This window comes from Cyprinus carpio, chromosome B7, assembly GCF_018340385.1.
Source record: "Cyprinus carpio isolate SPL01 chromosome B7, ASM1834038v1, whole genome shotgun sequence".
Classification (NCBI taxonomy): Eukaryota; Metazoa; Chordata; class Actinopteri; order Cypriniformes; family Cyprinidae; genus Cyprinus; species Cyprinus carpio.
Genome location: NC_056603.1, coordinates 46,383,885 through 46,409,282, shown reverse-complemented (window position 1 = coordinate 46,409,282; position 25,398 = coordinate 46,383,885). Strand labels below are relative to the sequence as shown.

The 25,398-nt window shown below is 35.9% G+C and overlaps 1 protein-coding gene across 1 annotated transcript in view; it reads left to right on the top strand.

The window, feature by feature from the left end:
* Positions 1 to 25,398, top strand: part of LOC122133858 (arf-GAP with Rho-GAP domain, ANK repeat and PH domain-containing protein 2-like) — a 69,076-nt gene that overhangs the window by 28,398 nt on the left and 15,280 nt on the right. Inside the window, 7 exon segments of the mRNA XM_042728871.1 lie at positions 3,039 to 3,145; positions 10,742 to 10,842; positions 10,845 to 10,940; positions 13,029 to 13,114; positions 13,677 to 13,862; positions 17,142 to 17,316; positions 19,807 to 19,932. Of these exon segments, the coding sequence (XP_042584805.1) occupies positions 3,039 to 3,145; positions 10,742 to 10,842; positions 10,845 to 10,940; positions 13,029 to 13,114; positions 13,677 to 13,862; positions 17,142 to 17,316; positions 19,807 to 19,932 (877 nt within the window).

The following is a 25,398-nucleotide window of genomic DNA, read 5'->3' as shown; positions in this document are numbered from 1 at the left end:
TCTTGGTTAGGATGAAGTGTGCTGCCCTTCTCTCCTCTGAGGTCAGGCCATGATGTTTCCCCAAGGTAATGAAAGTCAACCTAACAGGCAAGCCTAAGTCACGTGACATCACTACAGTTTAGTGCTGCATCGATTTTTGATTTCCTTACTTCAACTATTTGCTCCACAGCAAAGAACACAAAAAGACCAAACACATGGCCACTTCAGAGGGTCTCTGATGGCTAATGTCTAAAAGGACAGTTATTTGGTTTGACATTAGATGTTTATTAGAAATGCATTTAGTTGCATTTAATTTGATAATTTCACTGCAATGGAGTGTAGGCTGCATGTGCTGCAGTTTTAATATACCATTTCAAGTTAAAACTAGTTCAACCTTGAGATAAAGACCTCTGTCAAGACCCCTCTTCTTTTTTCCATTTTGTTGTGCTGTTTTTAAATCAGGGCTATGCAACTTTCAGAATGCGTGTACTGGGACAAACAAAAAGTAAAGCACATGCGCATAATGGATTGACCAACAAACTTTTTTTCTTTTTTAAATCCAGGTTGCTAAAATGCAAATGGAACTCCTAGAACACGGCATGCAAACCACTTGATCTGTGAAAAGTTTTAGATACCTTATTTTGGCCAAATTCTAAGTATGCTTGAAAGAGAAGGCAATTCTATTGCTATGAGCTTAGGGGAATGAAAAAAAAAAGAAACAATCCAGCACAAACAAAGACAAAATATTGTCTGTACTCGTACAAAATAAATATGTTGTGTCTACATAAAAGTATTGAGAAAACTGGTTCAATTGAATTTAAATGTACCGTTAAAAGTATAAAACCTTCTGTATGGTTTGTGTGAGAGTTTCTGTTTATATAGAACATTCCAAATGGTCACTTATGTTACTTTTGTTGTTTTATTTTATTTACAATGCTTAATGGGAAGGCAGCAACCTTTGTTGTAATGTGCAAGCCATTCTGTTAACAGAGGCTTGTAACAGAGCCTTTTATTTTGAAATAAAAGACTGGGTGCTGTTTTTATTTTTTTGGACAGCATAAAAAGCAAGAAATTTTGAAGAGATAAAAAGTTATTATGTAACATAAGTATGTTGTCTTGCTCTGGTCATGAACTCACTGCCGTTATGAGTTCATCAATGCATCGGTTTCACACTCTCGTTTTTACCTTTATCTGTATTCACACCTCCTGTTCACACCAGACTCCGTCTTGTTATATTAGGCATGTGAACCTATACCTTTCTGAAGTCTCTCTGAAGGAGTTTTCCTTTTAATTAATGTAACAGAGGACCTACAGTATATTCAAAGTATGCACTTATGATTTGAACAGAAGTTCATTATTTCCATCCGTAAGACATTTTTCAGAAATATTCTGAGTTCTTAGTAAAAAAACAGGTCTTAAGGCTAAGGATGATAACTGTAATGATAACTATAAATTATTAACAGTTGTTCTTATTCTATAAGAATAGGAAAGTTCACACCATAACTATAATGATATCATTGGGATCACTTTTAGAATGACTTTTTCTAGCTGATAAATGATAAAAACTATGACAGCCAATAAGAAACCACACAGCTTTAATGAGCTCGAGCATTTAAAGAGGCAGGTGACAACACTACAGCTTGTGTAATACTGTTATCACTGTTATTGTTAGTGTGGACACTAATATAGTTGTCATTACAGTTGTTGCTCTTGGTATAAACAGGCCTTTGCTTCTTGCATGTAAAAGCGAGTGTGTCTTAAATGCTGTGATAGACATCACATATTCACAACTATACTTGGTCAGTCCAATTGAGTTTATCTTTCACAGATCATTTGATTTTACTAAAAAACTGGCCTTTATGACACTCAAAACACAAAAGGATTCATTATCAAAATGTCAAATGCTGATCTTTTTAACACAGCTGTCAAGTTCAAATGCTGTTTGGCTTGGTTTACTTTAAAGGCACCCAGGTCCCCTGTACACCAAAGAAAACTAGACTAACATTTTATAATATTACACAATTAACTGAAGAGTTGCTTTAAAAAAAGTATTTTCCTTTCTTTCTTTAAAATATTGTCTTGAAGTGGCCCAGGACATAAATTTTATGTAAAATAAAATAATAACAATAATAAAATAAAAAGGCGTACCTACACTTTCTCAACATGCTGTATATATGTGACCCTGGACCACAAATGAAGTGTCAATTTTTCGAAACTGAGATTTATACATCACATGAAAGCTGAATAAATAAGCTTTCCATTGATGTATGGTTTATTAGGCAATATTTGGTTGAGATACAACTATTTGAAAATCTGAAATCTGAGGCTGCAAAAAAATCTAAATACTAAGAAAATCGCCTTTAAAGTTGTCCAAATGAATTCTTAACAATGCATATTACTAATCAAAAATTAAGTTTTGATATATTTACAGTAGGACATTTACTAAATACCATCATGGAACATGATCTTTACTTAATATCCTAATGATTTTTGCCATAAAAGAAAAATCAATAATTTTGACCCGTACAGTGTTTTTTTGGCTATTGCTAAAAATATACCCCAGCGACTTAAGACTGGTTTTGTGATCCAGGGTCACATATACAGTAGGGATGTATATTAGACTTTATCTGTTGTCATCTCCTTTTTTCTTGTCCTATATTATTTCCTTCTAGAATCATCCCTTGTTCCTCCTACGTTTGTTGTGTGTTTCCTGCTTGTTCTTGTGTGAATAAACAATGGATCAGCAGCTATTCACTCTCCAGTGAGCTCAGTGTCTGTTCTGTGCTCCCTTTGACCCTTCTCACACAACATGTCCTTGCATTTGTATGATTTTTATAGTTAGAATTTGTTTTCCTTTTTCACTTCATTCACTACAGCTACAGTGTTCTAAACAGACACGCATAATGTCTGACTGTGAATGCTTTGGGCCATTCACATAGCAGTCACTTATCTGCTTTATTTACTCTACTGTGCTCATTTCTTTATTTCAGTTCCTGATGTCGGAATTTTCTTGGATATGAAAAACTGAGTGTTTTGATGTCTATGCTGGTTCTTCACAGGACTTTAATGCTGGGCTGGCCATCACTGTGGTGGACCTGACGGCTGCGTGTGTGAAACAAGTTGAGAGGAAAGGATTTGAGATCACTACACCTTTCAAATCCTTCTGGTAAACTGCTAAAATATTATTTACTATATATTAGCATAAGGCCAGAAAAGGGAAATCTCTTATCAAAATAAAATATTAGCATAAATTGACTGGTAGATGTTGTTTTAAAGAGATTTCAGATCACCTTCAAACAGAGTTAAGCTTCTTACCTGAACGTCCTTAATATCACTTTATGCTAAAACATCATCAAAGTTTCACTCAAGGTCATACTTGGAGGATAAGTTTTCTTAGTGTAAATAATTATTTATAGAGTGCCTCCAGATTATGAGATTCAGAGATGCTCTAAATTTCAAATACAGGTTCTGATTATATAAACATTTCATTTCATTTGCTGAATTGTTCTTTGGGAATTTAACTTCTAATAAAAATCGTATCATTGCTTGTATAATATAGTATATAGACTTCTTAAAACCATAGTGTGCTACTTATCTACTTAACTAGAGCATTTTATCCTCTAGCCAAGTGTTATGTTAATTATAAAAGTATTTTATTCAGTTCTTTCTCTATAAAAAATACCATCTAATATAATAGACATTTCATTCCAAATTTGTGTGTATTGTGATAATGTTACGATAATGTGTGTGTGTTTTGTTGAAGAGCACTATTTTTGAGATGTGTGATTGAGTGTTAATGGAGTTGCTGCTTATAGATCATTTCAAAAGAGTTACCTGAGGATAATATGCTACCAACACTCTTAAAAATCTTTCTTAGCATAAATGGTTCCATGAAGAACCTTCAACATGGAAACTTTTCATTGCACATTGGTTCTTTATTGTGTAAAAAAAAGATATTCAGATTTTTTAAAATGTTCTTCACTCTATAAAAGTAGTTCATTTACGAACCTGACTGTGTAGACATTAGCAAGACAATTAAATATTGTTTGGAACATATTCATATTGTAAGAAATTAAAAATAATTGACAAATAATATGCAAATCTCTGAAATTGGTGAGTTCTAAAAAGAATGCGATTGCTTTTCCAGTGTGGGATTGACCTATTCTGCCATTGAAAGAAAAAACTTTGTTGATCTGCTTTTCACAACTGCATTGTATTCAAGTGCAATGTGGGTGGATCAAAAGAGATTTCAGAGAAACTTAGGAGAAGAGTTCTTGAAGCACATAAGTCTGGGAAGAATTATGAAGAGATGTTTTGGGCCCCCATAGTCCAGTCAGGCAGGTTACTCCTTGATCAAACTCCATTTCTACATTTCCTAGGAGTGGGCATTTTACAATCCTAAATTCAAGAACATGCAGGAGAGTCCTCAAACAACATACAAAGAATATAAAATATGTTGCTTGTAGAAAACAAAATGCTGTATTTACTCTTATTCAAAAGTTAAACTATGCTGGAGGATGTATAATAATGATATTTAGGGTCAATATAGGGTGTATAATAATGAAGCTGCTTTTCTGCCTCAGGGCCTGAAGTGTACACTGAACAAAATTATAAACGCAACACTTTTGTTTTTGCTCCCATTTTTCATGAGCTGAACTCAAAGATCTAAGACTTTTTCTGTGTACACAAAAGGCCTAATTCTCTCAAATATTGTTCACAAATCTGTCTGTGTTAGTGAGCACTTCTCCTTTGTCAAGATAATCCATCCACCTCACAGGTGTGGCATATCAAGATGCTGATTAGACAGCATGATTATTGCACAGGTGTGCCTTAGGCTGGCCACAATAAAAGGCCACTCTAAAATGTGCAGTTTTACTGCATTGGGCAGTCCGGGGGGTCCGAAAACCAGTCAGTATCTGGTGTGACCACCATTTGCCTCACGCAGTGCAACACATCTCCTTCACATAGAGTTGATCAGGTTGTTGATTGTGGCCTGTGGAATGTTTGTCCACTCCGCTTGTGAGTGCGAAGTTGCAGGATATTGGCAGGAACTGGAACACGCTGTCGTATACGCCGATCCAGAGCATCCCAAACATGCTCAGTGGGTGACATGTCTAATCAGCATCTTGATATGCCACACCTGTGAGGTGGATGGATTATCTCGGCAAAGGAGAAGTGCTCACTAACACAGATAAAGACAGATTTGTGAACAATATTTGAGAGAAGTAGGCCTTTTGTGTACACAGAAAAAGTCTTAGATCTTTGAGTTCAGCTCATGAAAAATGGGGGCAAAAACAAAAGTGTTCAGTGTATTTAGGCACTAGTGAATTCCAAGTGACTTCATGAACATCCAAAATTACAGCAGATTGTCAAAATATTCAGAAGCATTCAGTAGATCGGCTTCTGATATTTACATTTTTACATAAATTATTAGTTGTTTAATGTTGGTTCTATTGTTAAATGACCGCATTTAGTGAAGGAATGTCACCAGAAGCTGTGTTTTACAGGTAAAGCAACTTATTTAATGTATTGTTTGCTTTTTAAGTCACAAGTGACCAATGTCTATAGGTTAATAAATAAATCATATTAATCACATCCTAAAAGAAAGTACTGTGGAGGTAATTTGAGTATTGTGATATCATTGTCGTGTTAAAAAAAAAACAGTTTGACTTTAAAGTGTAGCACATGGTGTGGTCTTCTGCTGCTGTAGTCTGTCTGCTTCAAGGTTCAATATGTTGAGCATTCAGAGATGCTCTTCTGCATACCTTGGTTGTAACAAGTGGTTATTTGAGTTACTGTTGCTCGTCTATCAGCTCAAACCAGTCTGGTCATTCTCTGACCTTTGGCATCAACAAGGCATTTTCACCCACAGTACTGGCACTCACTTGATATTCTCTCTTTTTCTGACCATTCTCTGTAAACCCTCGAGATGGTTGTGCGTGAAATTCCCAGTAGATCAGCAGCTTCTGAAATATTCCGACCGGCTCGTCTGGCACCAACAGCAATGCCACATTGAAAGTCACTTAAATTACATTTCTTCCTCATTCTGATGCTGGGTTTGAATTTAAGCAGATCGTCTTGACTATAGCCCTATTCGGATAGGACTAGTTTTACCGGGAGAAATTATAATAATAAAATCAAGAGCCAGATCATTTGAACTGGTAAGACTGGCTGCTGGCTAGGGATACTCCACCCCAAAATGAAAATTTTGTCATTAATCACTTACCCCATGTCGTTCCAAACCTGTAAAAGCTTTGTTTGTTTTCAGAACACAATTTAAGATATTTTGGATGAACACAGGGAGGCTTGTGACTGTCCAATAGACTGCCAAGTAAATTACACTGTTAAGGTCTAGAAAAGTATGAAAAGCATCGTCAGAATAGTCAATCTGCCATCAGTGGTTTAACTGTAACATTATGAAGCGACGACAATATTTTTGTACGTGAATAAAATGAAAATAACGACTTCATTCAACAATTTGTTTCCTCTGTGTCACTCCACATCAGCGTAGCGCCATTTTGGCGAATCTGAGCAGTACGCAGGCAGCTTAAGCTCTTCTGTGTCAGCCGCGCCACAAGGATACGTTTCCTATGTATATTTACGCTTTGATTTAAAAAAAAAGGGCATCCTGTGTTGCGGCTAACACAGAAGAGCATACTATAGTTTAGAATAATAGGGCCAAGTCTGTCTAAATGCTTCCATGTAATTGGCTGATAATTTTTTTTTTTTTTGCATTAACAAGCAGTTGAAAAGGTGTACCTGATAAAGGGGCTGGTGAATGAATGTTTGCAACAAAATAACATTTACTTAGCCATTCCTGCGAAACACCAGATTCCTAGAATGCCAAGTATTTATTAAATTTTCTCACAGCTGTATCTGGAATTGTACATGGATTGTTTTAACCAAATCTGAATTCAGTGAGTTAAAACATTTTTACTTACTATTACATTTACTGCCTAGTTTGTAACATTTCAAGAGAGGTGAAACTTTTTGTCTTGGTTCATTTATTAAGGCGTTCCTACTTGGGAGATTTACCTCGTAGTATAAATGATTGCACAAACCAAAATATAATATGGATTAAACGGCTGAACTTTGCAAAAGGATTAGTGTCAAATAGTTGAAACTTTTGTGGCTGTTTATAATGAAATTGAGTGCTTGTATAGCTGGACAGTATGAGATTTATTAAAGGCAGAGGAAACTCTGTCGATTTCTTCTTTTAGAGCCTTTTTCAGTAACATTTTTTTCAGAGATTGTTGCCTGCTGTTATTTTCTAGCAGCCACTCTCTCATTATGACTGTCCTGCCACTCTGATACTATCCATCTGAAGCACACTTGTTATTGATCTGTTTTTTCTTCCTCTTTCGTTCTTTTTTTTTCTTTATAAATATCAGCTCTGTTATAACGGCTGTACAGTAGAGGCATCGCTCACCTGTGACCCCACACAAGCTGATGTTTCCAACAAAGCAGCCATTTGCGGAGGCCTAATCGATGAGATGTTTTTGTGTTTGTTTTTTAATGATCCTTTTATGGCTCATGCAGTTCCCCCGCTAAAAACAAGACACAACAATAACAACAACAAACAATGAAAAGCTATCGCTCTCTTTCTGCGCGTTGTTAAAGATTTTTCCTCTTTATCTCCTAGCTTTGTTTTTGTGGACAGGACAGAATATTGATCTGTTTGTAGTTGCGTTCTAAACGCTGAGCGATATGAGGCCAGATGACTATTTAGTATTAGTTGTTGGCAAAATAATTTGAATTTTTCTCAGAAATGACGTATCAAGGTCTCTGTGCTCATTTAAAATAATGGGCGCAGAGGGTGTCATAATGGAAATGGAAAGCAGATTCGGAGCTATTACTGGTTTTTACATTTGGGCTGTACTGTGGCTCATCACTGCCAATCAGAATGCAATAATGAACAAACAAAAAGTTTTTAACACAATTTTAACTTAAAAGGTACTTGACCTGGGCCCAGTGGGACTCAAACTGTCGGGTTTTAAGCCAGGGTGAACTTAAAAGTTCTATTTGGTTATGTTTAACATATTTTGTTTATGCACACACACCGACTCCCTATATTTGAGTCAGTGCTAAGAAAACAAAGCTGATGGCAAGGCATTCAGGTCCTGTCTTAAAATTTGACAGTTACGGATTTGGGCTTCAACTTAAAGGGATAGTTTACCCAAAAATGTTGATCCTGTAATTCATTTACTAACCCTCATATCGTTCCAAACCTATAGGACTTTCTTGCTTTCATGGAAGACAAAAGAAGACATTCTGAAAAATGTGTTAATTGCTCTTTTCCATGCAATAACAATGAATGCTTTTAAGTAGAGGTCGACCGATATATCGGTCGGCTGATATATCGGGCCGATATTTGAAATTTTTTAATATATCGGCATCGGCCGATATCCGTGTTTAGTAGCGCCAATTTAAATTCAGGCACGTCGGCGGGCAGCCCCGTGTTATTGGTGCGGTGGAAAGTGCTGCTGCCGCAGGTGAAGGAGCCCAAGCCAAAACTTTTGGAAGATTCAACAACAGTCCTGGGAGATAAAGGTAGTCAGAGAATTTCACTCTGTAAATGGGGTGGAGAAGGTGGCAGCTCTCACAAACACTGCAGCGTGATTGAGGGCTACGTTAGTCCGCCCCGCTCACAGACAGCACCGTGCTCGGACAGACAGCTGTCCTGGAGTAGTCCAGAACGGTGAATGACATTTGTTCGGAAGCATGGTTTGATGCAGACAATAGCCAGGTTTCCATCCATTTCCATCCACCTCATTTGCATTTAGGGATGTCAATATTTGATAATTTCCATGATCGATCGTCATTTAAATTAACAATCAATGAATAACCTTAATGCTACAAAATGCGTCTACAGCGGTATTATTATTATGTACAAAAGCCACTCGGAAAAAAAGCTTTCTCACCCGAATTAAAGGAGTTTTAGTCTAAATAAAATGCTAGTAGCAGGACTGTAAAATGAATAGATCTGATTATGATCATTTGATATATGAAGAGAGCGCGCCATACGTTTGAGATCATTTTACTTAGTTTCCCGTCAAGGAGACCGCTGAATGCGCCTCTTTAAATGGTTTCGTGGTGCTCGTTGTTGTATTTTAAAACACAATTGCAATGTTTTCAAATGACACTATAGTATTAAAAATAAAATTATCCTAAACGTAACTGTGGCGCTTGTGGCTGTGCTGCGCAGTCAGTGAACCGCTTTTTTCACATCAAACATTTTATGCGAGCATTATGACCAGTACTTTATTTGATCCTGTTCTGTAAAATGTTCGATTTTGAATTTTTGCGTTCCGGTAGGCCTATTTTTAAAAAAAAATCCTGCATTTACAGTGCATTAGATCGTGACAGTGCATGCGTGCGTGCAGACGAGGACGAGCGAGCGCAGGTTTGGCTAGATGTATTTGGAGGTTATTGCTCACGTCTCGTTCTGCACATATCCAAATGTTTCCATATTCGCAATGTATCTGAATGTTAAACTATAATATATATATTTTTTTTTTTATGTAAACTAGATGAAAAAAATCATCCTCTTCACATGAGCAAAAACGTCCTTGGCATAACAGCAGATTGGTCCGGTATACTACGGTCTATTTAAACTGACCAGTGTAACCTTTTATATGTTTGGTTGACTGTACTTTATTTTAATAATGAACAGACTGCGATGTAATTATGAAATTAGAATGCACTTTAGATGTTCTGTGTCATTTATACCAAACACAAATGTTGCTGGTTGCATATATTGAATTTTTTATATTTTTCAGTTTAATTGATTTTTATTTATAAAATGTTATTTCTTTTATTCAAATGTATATTTAAGTTTACATTTATGTTCCAACAAACTTGAAAAATTCTGCTTGATAAATGCTCTAAAATTTTTATGTAAATAATTGACACACATATATATATATATATATATATATATATATATATATATATATATATATATATATATATATATATATATTACCTGTTTTATATATTTAATACTTGGTCAGTTTATTGATTTGTTTGGTTAACTTTAGATAATTTTGTTTATCTTTAATACCGTGCAGTGCACAAAATTAAGATTCGAGAGATGGTTCAAGTCAGTGCTCAATAAATGATGATAAGTTTAGAAATGTTGTGCATCCACTTATTATTAGTGTGACATTTTAGCATGCAAATGAATGGGAAAACTTCAAGATATCGGCCCTAAAAATCGGCAGCACATATCGGCCATCGGCTGACCCTGACCGCTAAACATCGGCATCGGCATCGGCTATAGAAAACCCATATCGGTCGATCTCTACTTTTAAGTTTCAAAAAGGACAGAGAAGCACCATGCAAGTCTCATAAAAGGGCAATACTATTTATGCAAATTCATATAACCAACTGAATCCAATGTGAAATCTGTTTGGGGCAATCTTTCACCCTCACAAGAAATTCCTGATTGTGTAATTTACTTTAAAAATGACTAGATTTTGCCCAGACAATAGTGAATGTGACCACTCCTTCAGGCCTGTTCACACACAGGGCAATCACTATAATGATAAAAGTATATTTAAAAAAAATATGGCACAGAGGAGCAAAGTGATATTGTTGGAATCACTTTCAGAACAATTGTATTCAGCTGATGAATGATAAAAACTTTGACAGCCAATCAGAGTCAATATTGATTGCCTTTTTTTTAAATCACCTTCTGTAATACTTAATCTATAATCAGTCTGATACAGTGTATGTAAGAGTTTTGTATCATTTGTGTCAGTTTCACAGTGGAGTCTGAGCGTGAGAGAGAGGAATGGATAGAAGCAGTTCAGGAGTCCATCGTAGAGACGTTGTGCAATTATGAGGTGCTGGAGAAGGTTTGGTTAACATGTCAAACAGGAAGTGCGCTGATTGTCAGGCTCCTGAGCCGGAATGGGCCTCCATCAACCTGTGTGTGGTCATCTGCAAGAATTGTGCTGGTAAGAAACCATTATGAACACAAAGAACAGATCAAAAACAAACACAACAGCAATGGAACAGAAACACACAATGTCTTAACCACACACTCTAAAGCACGAAGCAATACAAGTTTACATGGTTCCTATGTCTTCTGTTGAAAAGGATCAGTAGGATTTTGTTTTAAATTTTTTTTATAGTTTTATTAATCAAAATCAAACAAAGGATTTTCCTTTTGAACTTCTTTAAGTTAAAAAAATATTGAGCACCTATTTAGAGTATTAGAATGATTTCTGAAGGATAATGTGACATTGAAGACTGGAGAAAAGTCTACTAAAAATTAAGTTTTTCCAACAAAAAAAATACAAACATACTAAAAAAAAGATACTTCAATCAAGCAAAAAACAAAAATCTTACTGAATGTGTTTTTGATCAAATAAATGCAGACTTGCTGATTATAAGAGACTTCTTTCAAGCAACAAATTAAAATCTTTTTGACCCCAAATTTGTTACTGGACATATTAAATATCTTCTCACTGGCTGTGAGAAGAAGAATGTGACACATTACACCGTTTAGTGTGGATAGATAAACAGCTTGTCGCTAAAAAATAGACAAACCTGTGGTAAGGAACAGTTGTTACATCATAGAGAGAAACAAAACAACACAAACAGATTTATATTTATTCATTATTTGTCTTTTACAGGTACGGCCTAATGTTCATAGCCTTCTTACTCCATCTTTTCTCAGACAGTTCCTCTGCTCTTTTTCCCGATATTGTGGTTGGTTAGATTATTGTGGCCACCCTCCAATGTCATAAATTAAGTCATTATCTCAGTTACGCAGCCATGTAATGTTACATTAGGTTACAATACAGGATGAACCAGTGGCTGAATAAGCCATCGAGTGGGGAGACACTTTACCTAAATGTGCACCGCAGCTTTAATGGGATCTATGGCACAGACACTTTAATTAGCTGCGCTTCTGCAGCCGACAATTAGGAGCGCAAAAGCGAAATACTGGGAATATAACGAACAGCTAATGATTAAATGAGAGCAAATCGTCTTCGGTGGGAGACAGAGAGCGTGTGAAAGAGAGAGACAAGTGAGGTGACTTCCTCTTTCTCACGATCTATCTTCACATTAATAATACTTATCTAACGTTCCAACTTTTTTTTCCCCCTCATTCAGTCCTGTTTTTTTTTTGCCCCGTCTTTTATCTTCCAACACACTTTGATATCAATCAGCATCCCTGGCTGTGTGACACATATTCCGGTATGTCTGTTTCTTTACACGTGTAATTGCAATAAGCTCTTTAAATCGAACTCGTGATTGGAGACATTCCTCAAGTGAGGCTACGGTTACCATAGAAACTCCTGCTATGCCCATTTTTCCACTCTTCCTTTCTTTCAGTAGTTTCAAATAAGGTAACAAAGAGAAATTTCTCCACCTTTCTGATGGTTTTGTTCTCTTTTGATGCTTTAAATAAAGTTTCATTGAAGCAAACACTGTGTTTAAGGTACTTTCCTGTCTTAGAAGTTTTCTTAGATGGCACTACAAAACCTTTAACGAGTGCCCTTAATGCACACACACTAACACATACACAAAGCATCTTTAGTCCCGTCGGCTCTCAGGCGGCTCTAATGATCTTTGATGGCAAACTGGTACTCTAAAATGCTACTAATTATGCCGGAAAATCACACACTCCATATTCAAATATGTGTTTCTCCCTGCCATGTTTAATTCATCTGTTTTTCGCATAAACAACGACTACGACGGTGCCTGGAGTTCAGCGAAATTAATGCGTAGACCAACAAACACAATTAATTACTTATGATTCATTAGCAATTAATGGCTTTTTCGCGCCTTTCATTTGCAATTATAGCTGTGGCAGGCTGGAGAAAAGAGTGCTTGGGAAGGATACGATGAAATGTATAATGAGTGTGACTTTGTCTGTACGTGTGTCATACGAGTCGTTGCTTTCTACCATTTAGTGTGAAGCTGGCTTAGTTTTGAGGTTAAGCAGGACACTTTTAGTTAACAGAAAGTTTTGACTATTAAATTAACATTGTCTGTTTTAGATGTGTATAGTTCAGATCAGTATCTGTTTCCAGGTCAGCATCGATCCCTGAGTCCTGGGATCTCAAAGGTCCGCAGTATGAAGCTCGACAGCAGCATATGGACCAACGAGCTCATTGAGGTACCGATCTGTTGTGGTAGTCACTTCTTACAAATTGATTTTAAAAATCAGTTGATTTACAGTTACTTGTCCTGATGTCATTCAAAACCTTAAGAACAAAGGAAGATATTTTAGGTCCAGTTCTCGCCATTAACAAGCCATTAATTGTGACTTTTGCCTCGATAAACTCCTAAATTGCTGCTTATTAATAGTAAGTTTAGGTATTGGGTAGGATTAGAGATTATGCAGAATATGTGCTTTATAAGTACTAATAAACAGCCAATATGTTAATGATAAGCATGCTAATAAGCAACTAGTTAACAGTAAGAATAGATCCCTATACTAAAGTGTTATTGATATTTTTAATCAAACCTGAGAGATTTCTGTCCCTCCATTGAAAGTCCATTCCATGGAGGAAATAGAGGGATGGAAAGGTTTCATTAAAAATACCTTAGTTTGTTTTTCGAGCAAAAATCAGGGTTTAGAATGACATGAGGCAGAGTATGATGGCAGAGATTTCATTTTTGGGTGATCTAACTTTCTTGTGAAATACATTGTCCTCACGTTCTGTCCCTCTCTTTAGCTGTTTTTAGACGTTGGAAATAAAAATTCCAACAGCTTCTGGGAAGCAAATCTTCCCCCAGAGGAGGAGCTATGCATGCAGCCATCACTGGAGCAGCGTGCAATCCTTTTATTTCGCAGGAAGTACAAAAAGAGAAAGTACAAGAAAGTTCTAGAAGGTCTAAACACTCAAGAGGAACTCAACAAGGTGTGTGTTAGAGAGCCTGTGTGCTAACGTTGGCCTTTGGCTTAGTGTTATTTTTTTTCTACCTCATTAAAAGGCCCATTAGGGCTGGAGATGCTGGTCGCTGTGTGTGTGTGTGTGTGTGTGTGTGTGTGTGTGCATCTGTTGTTGCTCTGGCTCACCTGGTAGCCCAGGTGTAAATTAGGGTTACCATGGTAACTGGCTCTCATCAATTTTCAGAGCTGGTTGCCAGAGTTATGTTAAAACCAAGATTCTGCATTGAATCTTTTTGCACAGCACTAAATAATGCAACTACAATCAAAGTGCTTTAATGTTACAGTCGTAAAATGTAAAGTATGTTAAAGAAACTGAATGGATGATAATGGGTGTGTTATGAATTAACACAATTTTCTGTGCATAATTCATAATTATGCTGTATTTGTGTGTGTGTTTGTGTGTGTGTGTGTGTGTGTGTGTGTGTGTTTTGATTGTTCCTACTGAGTTTGTCCGCATTACTCTTTCCTAAGCCAAAAGATGCTGTTTTTCCTTACCATCAGCACTAACACAGATCAAGCCTGCTTTTGTTTTCTGGAGGGGGGGGGGCAAAAGAGAAGGAGCGAGAGGATTGGAACTGTGGATTACGTGTGTGTGAGATGAGAGCAGCACTGGGGAGTTTTCAGGTGTTCTTCTGAAAAAGTTATATGATTGTGTGCATGTGTCAGAGAGAGACAAAGAGAGTGAGAGGAAGATAAAGAATATAGTGCAGGTACATACAGAGGTGAGATTAGATTATAAGTGGAAGGGTACGTCTGGGACAGACAAACAACATTTTCCAGAAAAATCCTCCCTGTTCTCAAAGTTTTTGTTTAAGCCCTGATGTGATATATCTCTTTAAGTTTTCATTTGAGTTCCTGTCTGATACTTTTCGTTCAACCTGAAGTTTCGAGCAGTAGTCAGCCTGGTAGGCAGTGGTTTTGGGTTTATGAGATTTAACAACAATTCAGAAGAAGTTCTTTTTTTTTGAAAAAAAGTAAAAACCTGAAAGTGCTTGTACATCGTTGGGACCATGCACCCAAAGTTGAACTGCTTAATAAACATGCACATTAGTGTGAAAATGAATATGTTAAAATGCAGATTTAGCAGATGAGAATTATAATTTGCTCAGTGTGATAGAAGTCCCCACCACGATATAGATCTTAATGGCATTTCATGTAAAAGAAGCCATCTTAATGGCATCACACACGCACATACATTTAATCAAGAAGTGACAGTAAAGAGATTTAGAATGTTACAAAAAAATCTAGTTAATAAAGGCCGTTCTTTTGAACTTTCTGTTCATCAAAGATTGCTGTAAAAAATACGCCGGTTTCCACAAAAATATTAAAGCACATATATTTTTTTAATAATAATAAGTAATGTTTCTTGAGCACCAAATCAGCATACTAGAATGATTTCTGAAGGAGCATGTGACACTGAAGATTAGAATGATGGCTGGAGAATTGTATTTCAGTCTTTGCCACAAGTGGCACAATTTATCATTAAGTTGTATTTGTAGAGTATGTATATATGTGTATGTCTTTATCTGGATTATAGTCAACAACTCCAATTAAAATCAGTGACCTCCAGAAAGTCTCTTCAGAAAATGTGACCCAGAGAACATGTACACACAAACACACGCTAAGGGACGCCCTTGGGTTTGATGTCATTGGAAGAACATTATAATGTCACCTAGACTCCAAATGAAGGGGAACTGGTGTTTATACTTTTTAATGTTGTACAACAAATACACAGCAAATAAAAGTTACATTTACATTTAGTCATTTAGCAGACGCTTTTATCCAAAGCGACTTACAAATGAGGACAATGGAAGCAATCAAAAACAACAAAAGAGCAATGATATATAAGTGCTATAACAAGTCTCAGTTAGCTTAAACGCAGTACACGTAGCAAGGGAAAAGTTATGAATAGAAACTATTAAATTATCTTTATTATTAGTCTAAATTAAATGTAGTTTTGTCATTATTTTCATCAAGTAAGTAACAGTCACTGTGCATACAGTACATCTCACATCATGCTGGAGAACATGATCATCAGGATGGCACAAAACCTGTGGAGTTAAAGCAGGTCAAGTGTTGCTATCATTTAAAAAGAGACAAACGCGAGGAGATACCCCCTGACAATGTAAAGCGCTTTGAGTGCCTAGAAAAACGCTATATAAATGTAAGGAATTATTATTAAACCAAAAGAAAAATGTTGTGATATTCATGTTATTTATTTTCCAGTTCAACTTTTTACTCATTATGCTTATAACACATACTATCAATCAAAAGTTTGGGGTTGGCAAGATTTGTACTTTTTATTTTTTTAATAAATTTTTTTTTGGGGTGAGCATAAGACTCTGCTTTAAAATGTAATTTATTCCTGTCAAAACAAACATTAATACAGAAAACATTACTCCACTAATCACCTTTACTGTCACTCTTGATAATCATACTAATAAACTAACATATGCTCACAAAACAGTCTTATTATTATTATTATCAGTGTTGAAACTGTTGTTGTGCTGCATAATATTTTTGTAGTAACGATGATACGTGATTTTCAGGTTTCTTCAGTGAGTCATTCAAAGAACAGCATTTATTTGAAATAATTTTTTTTGTAACAGTTTAAAAGATCATTTCAATGCATCCTTGCTTAATAAAAGTGATTTCTTAAAAATAATCGTACTTACTCTTAGAATGGTAGTGTAATTTAAAAAAAAAAAATAAGAAAATAATTTGAAATAATATAATACTTTTCACTAGTAGTCTGAGATGTTTTGATTCTTCTGTACATATATGTGTGTGTGGTTTACTGTCTCACTGTCCTTGTTCTCCAGCGGATCTAGCTTGTTTGAGGAGGATCGATAGCTTGGCTGGATCGGACTGTTTTAGATGAAAGCAGTGTTCGACTGAATTACTCCCGCCAACACTCTCTCTCTCGCTCTCTCAGAGACACACTATTGTATTTATTGACTCTTTCCCCCTCCATCTCTTTTTAATTGGACTGACTGCATTCTTTCTTTGGATGCCTCGCTTCCTGTCAATGTCAATGTTATTCCGTACCAAGATTCCAAGTAAAGCTGCATGCAACAAATGTTTGTTTTTCATTGCTGCAAAAGGAGTGGTACTTTGACAATGTTGTTAGTTAATTCATCATGTGCTGTCAGTTTCAGTGCAGTCTTTGCTTGCTGTTGTGCTCGTCCCATCACTGATGCTCAGTCGTGTTCATACAACATGTTTTGTTGCATGTGTGTGTTTCCGGGCGCTGTGTGCAACAGTAGTTCTCCCTGACATCCTGCAAACCATGGCGCTGGTTTTCAGCGGGGCGGATGTGATGTGTGCAACCGGTGACCCTCAGTACTCCACCCCATATCTACTGGCTCAGAAAGCAGGCCAGAGGCTGCAGATGGAGTTTCTCTACCACAACAAGCTCTCAGGTGTGTGTGTGTGCTAAAGAACCTGTCACTTCATCATGATGTGTACAGGCCGCCGTACTTTGCAATATCCCGTGAAATGCATGCCACCACATATACACTACATTTCCAATGTTCAGTGTCAGTAAGATTTTTATTTATTTGGTTCTTATTTTTTGAAAGAAAGTAATACTTTTATTCAGCAAGGACACAGTAAATTGATCAAAAATATAAGTAGCAACATTTATAATGTTACTATTACAAATTCTGTTCTTGTTGGCACCGATAGCCTTGTGGGCAGCACGCAGACATATGGCGCAGTTGTGCTTCAAGTGTCCCGAGTTCAAATCTTGCCTCATGGACCTTTCCCGTTCCCAATTTTTCTCTTCAACTCACTTCCTGTCATATCTCTACTGTCCTGTCATAGAAAAAAAAATCTGTTCATTAGAACTTTCTATACATTAAAAGATTCCAGAAAAAATGTATCACTGCTTCCACAAATGTTCCAAAAAAAAGCACTTTTTTTCAAGCATCAAATTATATACTACACCATGATTATACAATACACAATTCAGATTATAAAATCAGTCATCTAATATGACATTGATTATTCAGTCTAATAGCTGGCAGCTTTTTGATGGAAAAGGAGATGAAGTTGTATCAGAATTGAATGTTATCAAATATGCATGAAAGTGTGTAAAACTTATATTGAATGCAGATAATGAGATGTACAATACATACAGTAAAAACAGTAATATTGTGAAACATTACAATTTAAAATAATCTAATTCATTCCTGTGATGTCAAAGCTGAGTTTTCAACAGCCATTGTTCCAGTCTTCATTATAAAATGAACCTTTAGTAATAATTCTAAAATGCTGATTTGGTGCTTAAAAACATTTCATATCATTAGCAATGTTGAAAACAGATGTGCCGCTTAATATTTGTATGGAAACTGTTAAGCTAATTTAAAAAGTTAATTTAGTTTTTATTTAAAATAGATATTTTGTAACATTATAAATGTCTTTATTGACACTTCAATTTAATGCATCCTTGCTGAGCAAAAAAGTATTAATTTAATTACTTTTTATGAAAAACAAAACAAAAAGAAATCTTACTGACCCCAAAATTTTGAAGGGTAGTGTAGACCATAAATAACATGCTATTTAAATAAAAATTTTTATGTTTTCCTGTTTTGCATTTAAATACACACCGTCTGGTACTCAGTCAAATTTTCATTACAACTAGCATTTCTTACAGGCTAATGGGCGACTTTAACACACACACACACACACACACACACACACACACACACACACACACACACACACACACACACACACACACACAGAGAAATCCTTACCTCAAGACGGCATTGCCCCTGAAAGTGTCTATAATTAGCTGTAGATTGTGTGTGTGTGTCATTACATTCCTCATTTGGGGCCTTTACAGGAAGTGTGCCAACGATCCTAATTAAGCCATCCTCCAATCAGCACAGTCAAAAAAAAATGTTTTACAGTGTTCTGCCAATGTTTTGTTAAGCTTACTGACATCGTAACAACAGCAGGACAACATTTGCGTAACCTCTAAATCCGTGTGGAGCTATGGCCTCATTAACTTAATGGCTTGTAAATGTGATTCTCAGTCAGATAATTCAGTTATCATCTTACACACATACACACACATTCCACTTGCAACAAGTTCCATTGTTTCGCTTAGATTACTACAGTCTAATGGAAAAAATACACATACACATACATTTGAATATATTACTTATGCAGGTTCTCATATTGCATGTTGGAGGCACGTGTGCAGAGATCGCCAAATTGGACTTCCCTCCGTCCCATCTCATTATCACTTTTAATACTTCTCGTTCAAACAGAGAAGTATCAGTAGCTGGAGGGAAGAGATGGATGGATGGAAAGATCCCTCAATTAAAAAGCTTTTCAATTAAAGTTATTTGAACTTTTTCCATGTTGGCGACTGGAAATGTGTGATAAAATCTCGTCTGTACTGCCGGCCTTCCCGAAGAAAATTGAACCTGAGCATAGTGGCTAATTGAATCAGAACGTGATAAGGTAGTTGGCGGAAAAAGGAGTTAAAAGTGAAGGAGGCAAATAGGGAGAGCAGATGAAGAGGTAGAGCAGAACGAGGGGAGCAGAGTCAAATTCTAATCTTGAGCTTCTATGTTTGAATGGAAGTTTTACAAGCCTACTAAATAAATAACCTTGCAAAATGAGAAATAAACATATTAAAATGGATGAAATTTAGATGTTAAAAGCTGTTTGACACCTTGCAGGAAGACTGACTGGTTATCAAGAAGCTTCTGAGGTAAATAGTTTTTAAAAACTTTGAATTTCACTTGAAAGCAGCAGGAATAGCAAACTGTGTTTGCATATAATGCGACTGATCTCCATATAAACAGCATTTCTCGTCCTCACCATATTATAGGATTATTCCTAATCAGCTGTTCTCCTTTTTCTTTTTAATCTCTCCCTGTTTTTTCTCTCTATAGATTTTCCTAAGCTGGAAGCAGTATTTGACAGCAGTTTTTCGGCTGATGTTCTGTCTTTTATGGATGGATTCCTCTATTGCTCTGTGAACGCCGGCAAGGCCACTCTGGACCGGAAAGGAAGACCCGGTGAGTCCGTCTGTCCTTGCATTCATCCATCCAGACACCCACCTCCTCATTTATCCATTCATCCAAATAATTACCTATGAATATTCATCTGCGCTTCCTGTTTATCCTCACCCATGGCTGGAAATGGTTGCACCGTATTTGTGTAATATTATTATGCCCCCTTCATTTGAGTACCCCATTCTTCTTATACTAAATCCCCCCAAAGATGTTATTCTTTCAAGTATGTTTCCCCCTCGTCTCTCTGGCACCCATTGTGCTCACACTGTTCTCTTCCAAGCATCTGGAGAGGACTGTTGGTGGTTAGACAGAAGTTCTCTCTAGGGACGGGGCCAGGAAAGGGCCCTACATTAAGCTGGACTCTTGGTGGAGTAGCACAAGCATCTGGAGCACATGTTCCACTGTAGAAGCTCGTTTGTTTTTTTCTTCTTTTTTCAGCTCGTCTCTATCTTGTATCCCTAGGGGACATCTGTCTCAAGCTGTGGTAGCCTGCTTTGGTCCTCTGCCTGTTTTCCCCGATATCACTGTGTGTGTGCGTGTGTGTTTATGAGTACTGGAAATAAGCAAGCTGTGTTTTAGAATTAGACTCTGATAGTTGAAAATGGTTTAATGCAGTTCTAAGTATCTTAAAAGTAAATGTGATGACTGTTTGAAAGTTTAAAGAACGTCTGTTATGATAATAAACAGATGCCTCATTATTCTTAGCACAAAAAGAAACTTCAGCAAGTGGATGAGAATCTGAAAAGTTTCCTGAACTTCCAGTAACGTCATGACCAAACTTTGGAGTGTTCTTCAGAACATTCTCAAATAAACCACGGTTGCATAAGATGAGAAAAGAAAAGAAAAAGATAAGAAGTGCGCTTAATTGTATTGAATATGCACTTGTAGAGCACCGTTTTTTATTCTTACAGAAAAAATTATATTTATGAAATAATGGACCACTTAAGAAACTTAAATAGAGTTTTTCATGACTAAGTTTCATAATATTTCATAACTTTTAAAAAGTACACTTTGTAATAACTTCAAAGTAATGTTTAACTTTGAAAGTACATTTGAGAATAAACTCTTAATCTTTTGACATGTTTTTAAGTACACTTATTTTGATGAGATAAAGCACATGTAAAATACTCGTTTATAAATACTGCAGTGTTATTTGATATTACATTTAATATATTTATAAGTATTAAATACATATATTCAAATACAATAGTAGTTATGGAATTCCAAATAAATATATACTTAAGTGGAACCAAAAAAGCAGTAATACTTTATTTTACAGCCCTTTCCCACGTGTACTTATGTACATTTTATAGTAATTACAATAACTGGGTAATAACTAGGTATTAACCCTGAACCTAAACCTAACCCATGTAGTTACCTTTTATCATCCAGTCATTTCTTAGGTAAGTTCACTGTAAGTACAGGTTAGTGCACATTCTGTGAAATAAAGTGCAACCAAAAAAGTTCAGCTAACTATGTAATGTAAATTTATATCTATAATAAAACACACAATTAACATGCGTGTGCCTGAAAGCATTACATTCAGTTTGCTCTTGTATATTCTTTTAAAGTATGTTATTTCTGCAATAAGGACTCTTTTTAAAAGTATGCTAAAGTGTACTTTTACACAAGGGTGTTTATGGACAAAAATATCTTACAATTTTGGCCTAGGTAATGTTACAGCAGTGAAAATGGAGGAGGGATGTGAGCCATGTCAGAGACCAGAACATCGTAGTGATGTAAGACTGGCTTCTTTTAACTTGGGCCAGTAATCAACCACCTAGTACCCACCCAAGCAACCGCATTGCACCTTTCTAGAAAACACTCAGATCACAGAACACTCTTTGATTCTTTAGAAATAGATCTCCACAAAAATATGAAAATATTTTGGTTCTCTTCTGCTTAGAAAAATAGGTCAGATAAAAAAAAATATTATTGTCTGATTTGTGCTGATTTACAGCTCTAGAGAATCATCAGCTTGCTGCCCCTACCCTGCCCTTTTATTATTTACTGATTTACATTGTATACATATCTTACATGCCTCTTTAAAAGAATTTTAATGTCAAGCTGAAAATACCTTATTTAATTTATTATAAAAAACATTGTGCAGACACATTAATGGTGTCGTAATAGTAGAGTCCCTTCTAAAATATTCAGCAGTACTACTTAAACAGTGCATTTAAACTGGTTTAATCAACAGGAAAATGTTGCTTGTGCCATTCCTAAAAAAAGGACTTTTTAAAGCTCTTCCACTAAAGGTTGCCTTAAAGCCTTTTACGCTAATGGTCTAAAATGCTCTATATAAAACCTAATGTCAATAATTTATGGTCTCGTTCTGGGGATTTTAATAAAAGCACGGTCTGTTGGATTTGAGGCTGTCCGGTTGTTGCACTGACTTCACTTTAAAGCTGTAGCAACATTTTTTGCTACAAGGAGCAAACACCACACGCTACTAACAAAAAATAGCCAACCACACTGAATATACTTATGGTCCAGTATATTTTTTAAATAGATAACTATCCAGTGATTTGTGTTTAGGATTTAATCTTTTAGTTGTTCCCTAACACTGCATGATCAGAAAACACAGATCAAAACCTCTGATTTAAACTTGAGCATTTCAGTGTTATTTCAGTGTTTGAAACTTTCAAGGTTCACAGTTTGTGGTCTTCATCTCTCTCCTCTGTTTCTGTCCATAGCAATTCTGTTCTCGTATACTTACGGAGATGGGATTTTTTCATCCAATCCTGTCTCCTTTGCTCTTTCTATCTGTTACACTACTTAATCTCTCTAAATTTTAAATTCCCATTTATTTGGCATTGATATTCTACAAAACAAGGGTCTCACAATTCATTCACAGCAGTATTCTGCAGCATTAATGGATTACTAAAATACTGGATGTCATTGTAAAGGAAATTTTTTAATGTGGGTGTGCATAAATTTAAGTGTTTAGGATTTAAGCACCATTCAGAATTGAATTGATAATGTATTTTAAATTCCAATTCTGTTTCTCAGTGAATTCAGCCAATTGAAATTGTAACTGCTCAAACTAGATGTGAAATTCTAACGGAATTCATAATGACAATAAAGTGTTGTGTTTAATAATACATAGGCTAATAAAATAAAACAACATACAGTGTATTTCCAGAAATATTATTTAAATAGACAATGTTTGAAATACTACATATAGAAATTTATGTCTAATAATGTAATTCTATGGACTATGGTGGAAGATTTTACTCTCTTACTCTATTATTTATTTATTATCACCATAATTTTCCCAGAAGGCAGCCAAATAGAACAGAGTTATCTGTTATTGTTGGGCTGAACCAAATGTAAATTTTAATTCAGTAAATTCTTCTTCCTGTCACACGTCCTATGGAGTGTTGCCAATTCGTTTGAAATGTACATTCATAAATTGAAAGCATATTCTTAAATTCCGAATTTTGCCCAACCCTGATGTTTGTGCGCGTTGTCAAAGAGTGTTTTTCTGTGTGTCTTTACTGAGCTTCCGCTGACACCCGCAGAGGAATCGTGCTTTTAGGGGAAGAGGAGAAAACAACCACATCTGCCCCTTTATAAATCATGCAGCGGTATTCCTCCGTGTGTGTGTGTGTACTTGTGAAACGCCCCATGCTCTAAAGGGGATAATGCATCTAAAACAAGCTCCCATTGCCTGTCACTGCTGGTAGCTGTGTGTATCAGAGCCGGGGCAACTTCTCAATCGAGACTCATTCATTTCTTTCATCTGGATCAATGTTGCGATCCTTTCATAGCAAACAATGTCCATCCGCAATTGAAAGAGGTTCCCCATGAGGTTTCCGCCTGTGTAAATGATAAAACAAGATTATTTTGAGGCACGTCCATTGATGACTAAGCCTCTGAACCGTGCTATGCTGGGCTCCAGACACTAAACTCACATGAATATGAGTCACTTTACTCGCACATTATAAATAAATGCTCACAACGATTTGACCTTTAGATTTTTTCAACAGTCTCTCAACAGTTTTACACTATGGTCTGTTTCACACTGCATGTGAAGCAGCTCATATTTATTTTTGCATCCATGTTACAGTATTCACACTGCTAGCAAAGTGCTTCTGTCTACCGGGAACATAAGTGCGTGTTTTGGTGCTGGGCCTTTTTCTGCTCATACTAAATTAAACTCAGCAGAAAATGCTTTTTAAACCTACTTTTCAGAACATTTGTTGCATTATATCGGTGCTTAAAGCAATATAAACTACTTCAGTAAACTACTCTTCTGTTGTTTGAAGACATTTGTTGGGCTCCATGCATACAGTGACTGCATTGACAGAATCCAGCTGATTCAATTAGTTTATAGCTCCAGTTTGAGGTTTAGTGTCGTTCTGTGTAGATTAATTATCATCTGGAAATAAATGTGATTCCACTCCTCATGTTACATATTTTCTCATAAATGTCATTTTGTGACCATTAAGTTGTAATAATTTTCAATGGACAACCCCTGATTGTGATGTATGGTTGTTATTAAAGAAAATTAGCAATACAGTAGCACAGAAATCATTTTTTTTTCTGCAGCATAAGCAGCATAATCTGCTGTTGTAGATACATTGTTGTTTTCCTTATGCATTCACTGTGAAAAAGGCCAAATTTTATATGAGTGATAAGTGTTTTGGTTAAATGATAACTTTTTGTTTTGTTGCAGCATCTAATTAATGTGGAATTTGAAAAATTATAGTTTTTATATACACCACTGGGCTAACGTTTGGGGTCAGTAAAATTATTTAATATTTATGCTCTTATGAACATCAAGGCGGCATTTATTTGGGTAAAAATACAGTACTGCTTAATATTTTTGTGAAAACCATGATACGTTCTTTTCAAGATTCTTTGATTAATAGAATTTCAAAACTACAGCGTTTATTTGAAATATATTTTTGTAAAAATGTAAAAGTATTTTCTTTCAAAACAAAACAACAACAACATATCTTACTGACTACCAACTTTTGAACAATAATGTACAGTTGATAGTTGTTTCTTGTGCACAAACAACACATTACAAGATGTACATGGATTGTAATAGTAAGCAACTCCAAGGGGATATGCACATCTTTCAGGAATGCTCCAGCCTTTTCAAGATTCAAGCACATGTTAGATGTGTATGAAGTAAATGTGCAACTTTGCTTGTGAAAAGCCTTTCAAATCTTCTTTTAATCATTTTGAATTTTGAGGCTTGACCCCAGCAACCTGACTTGTATTGAGATGTTGATGTGAATTTTTAAAAATGGTTTCAATTCAGTTAAAGACCCTGATGAAGTTGAAGTAGACAAAGACCCTTGTCCACATGATGTGCAAATTCAAATATAATGACTAATGAAAAGGACACCTCTCCATGTTTCCTGAGAACACTGGTTCAGAGATTATATATCCATACCCTTTGTAAACAAGAAAATGAAAAGACAGTGACAAGAGGGTTTTTGTGCACTTACTGTG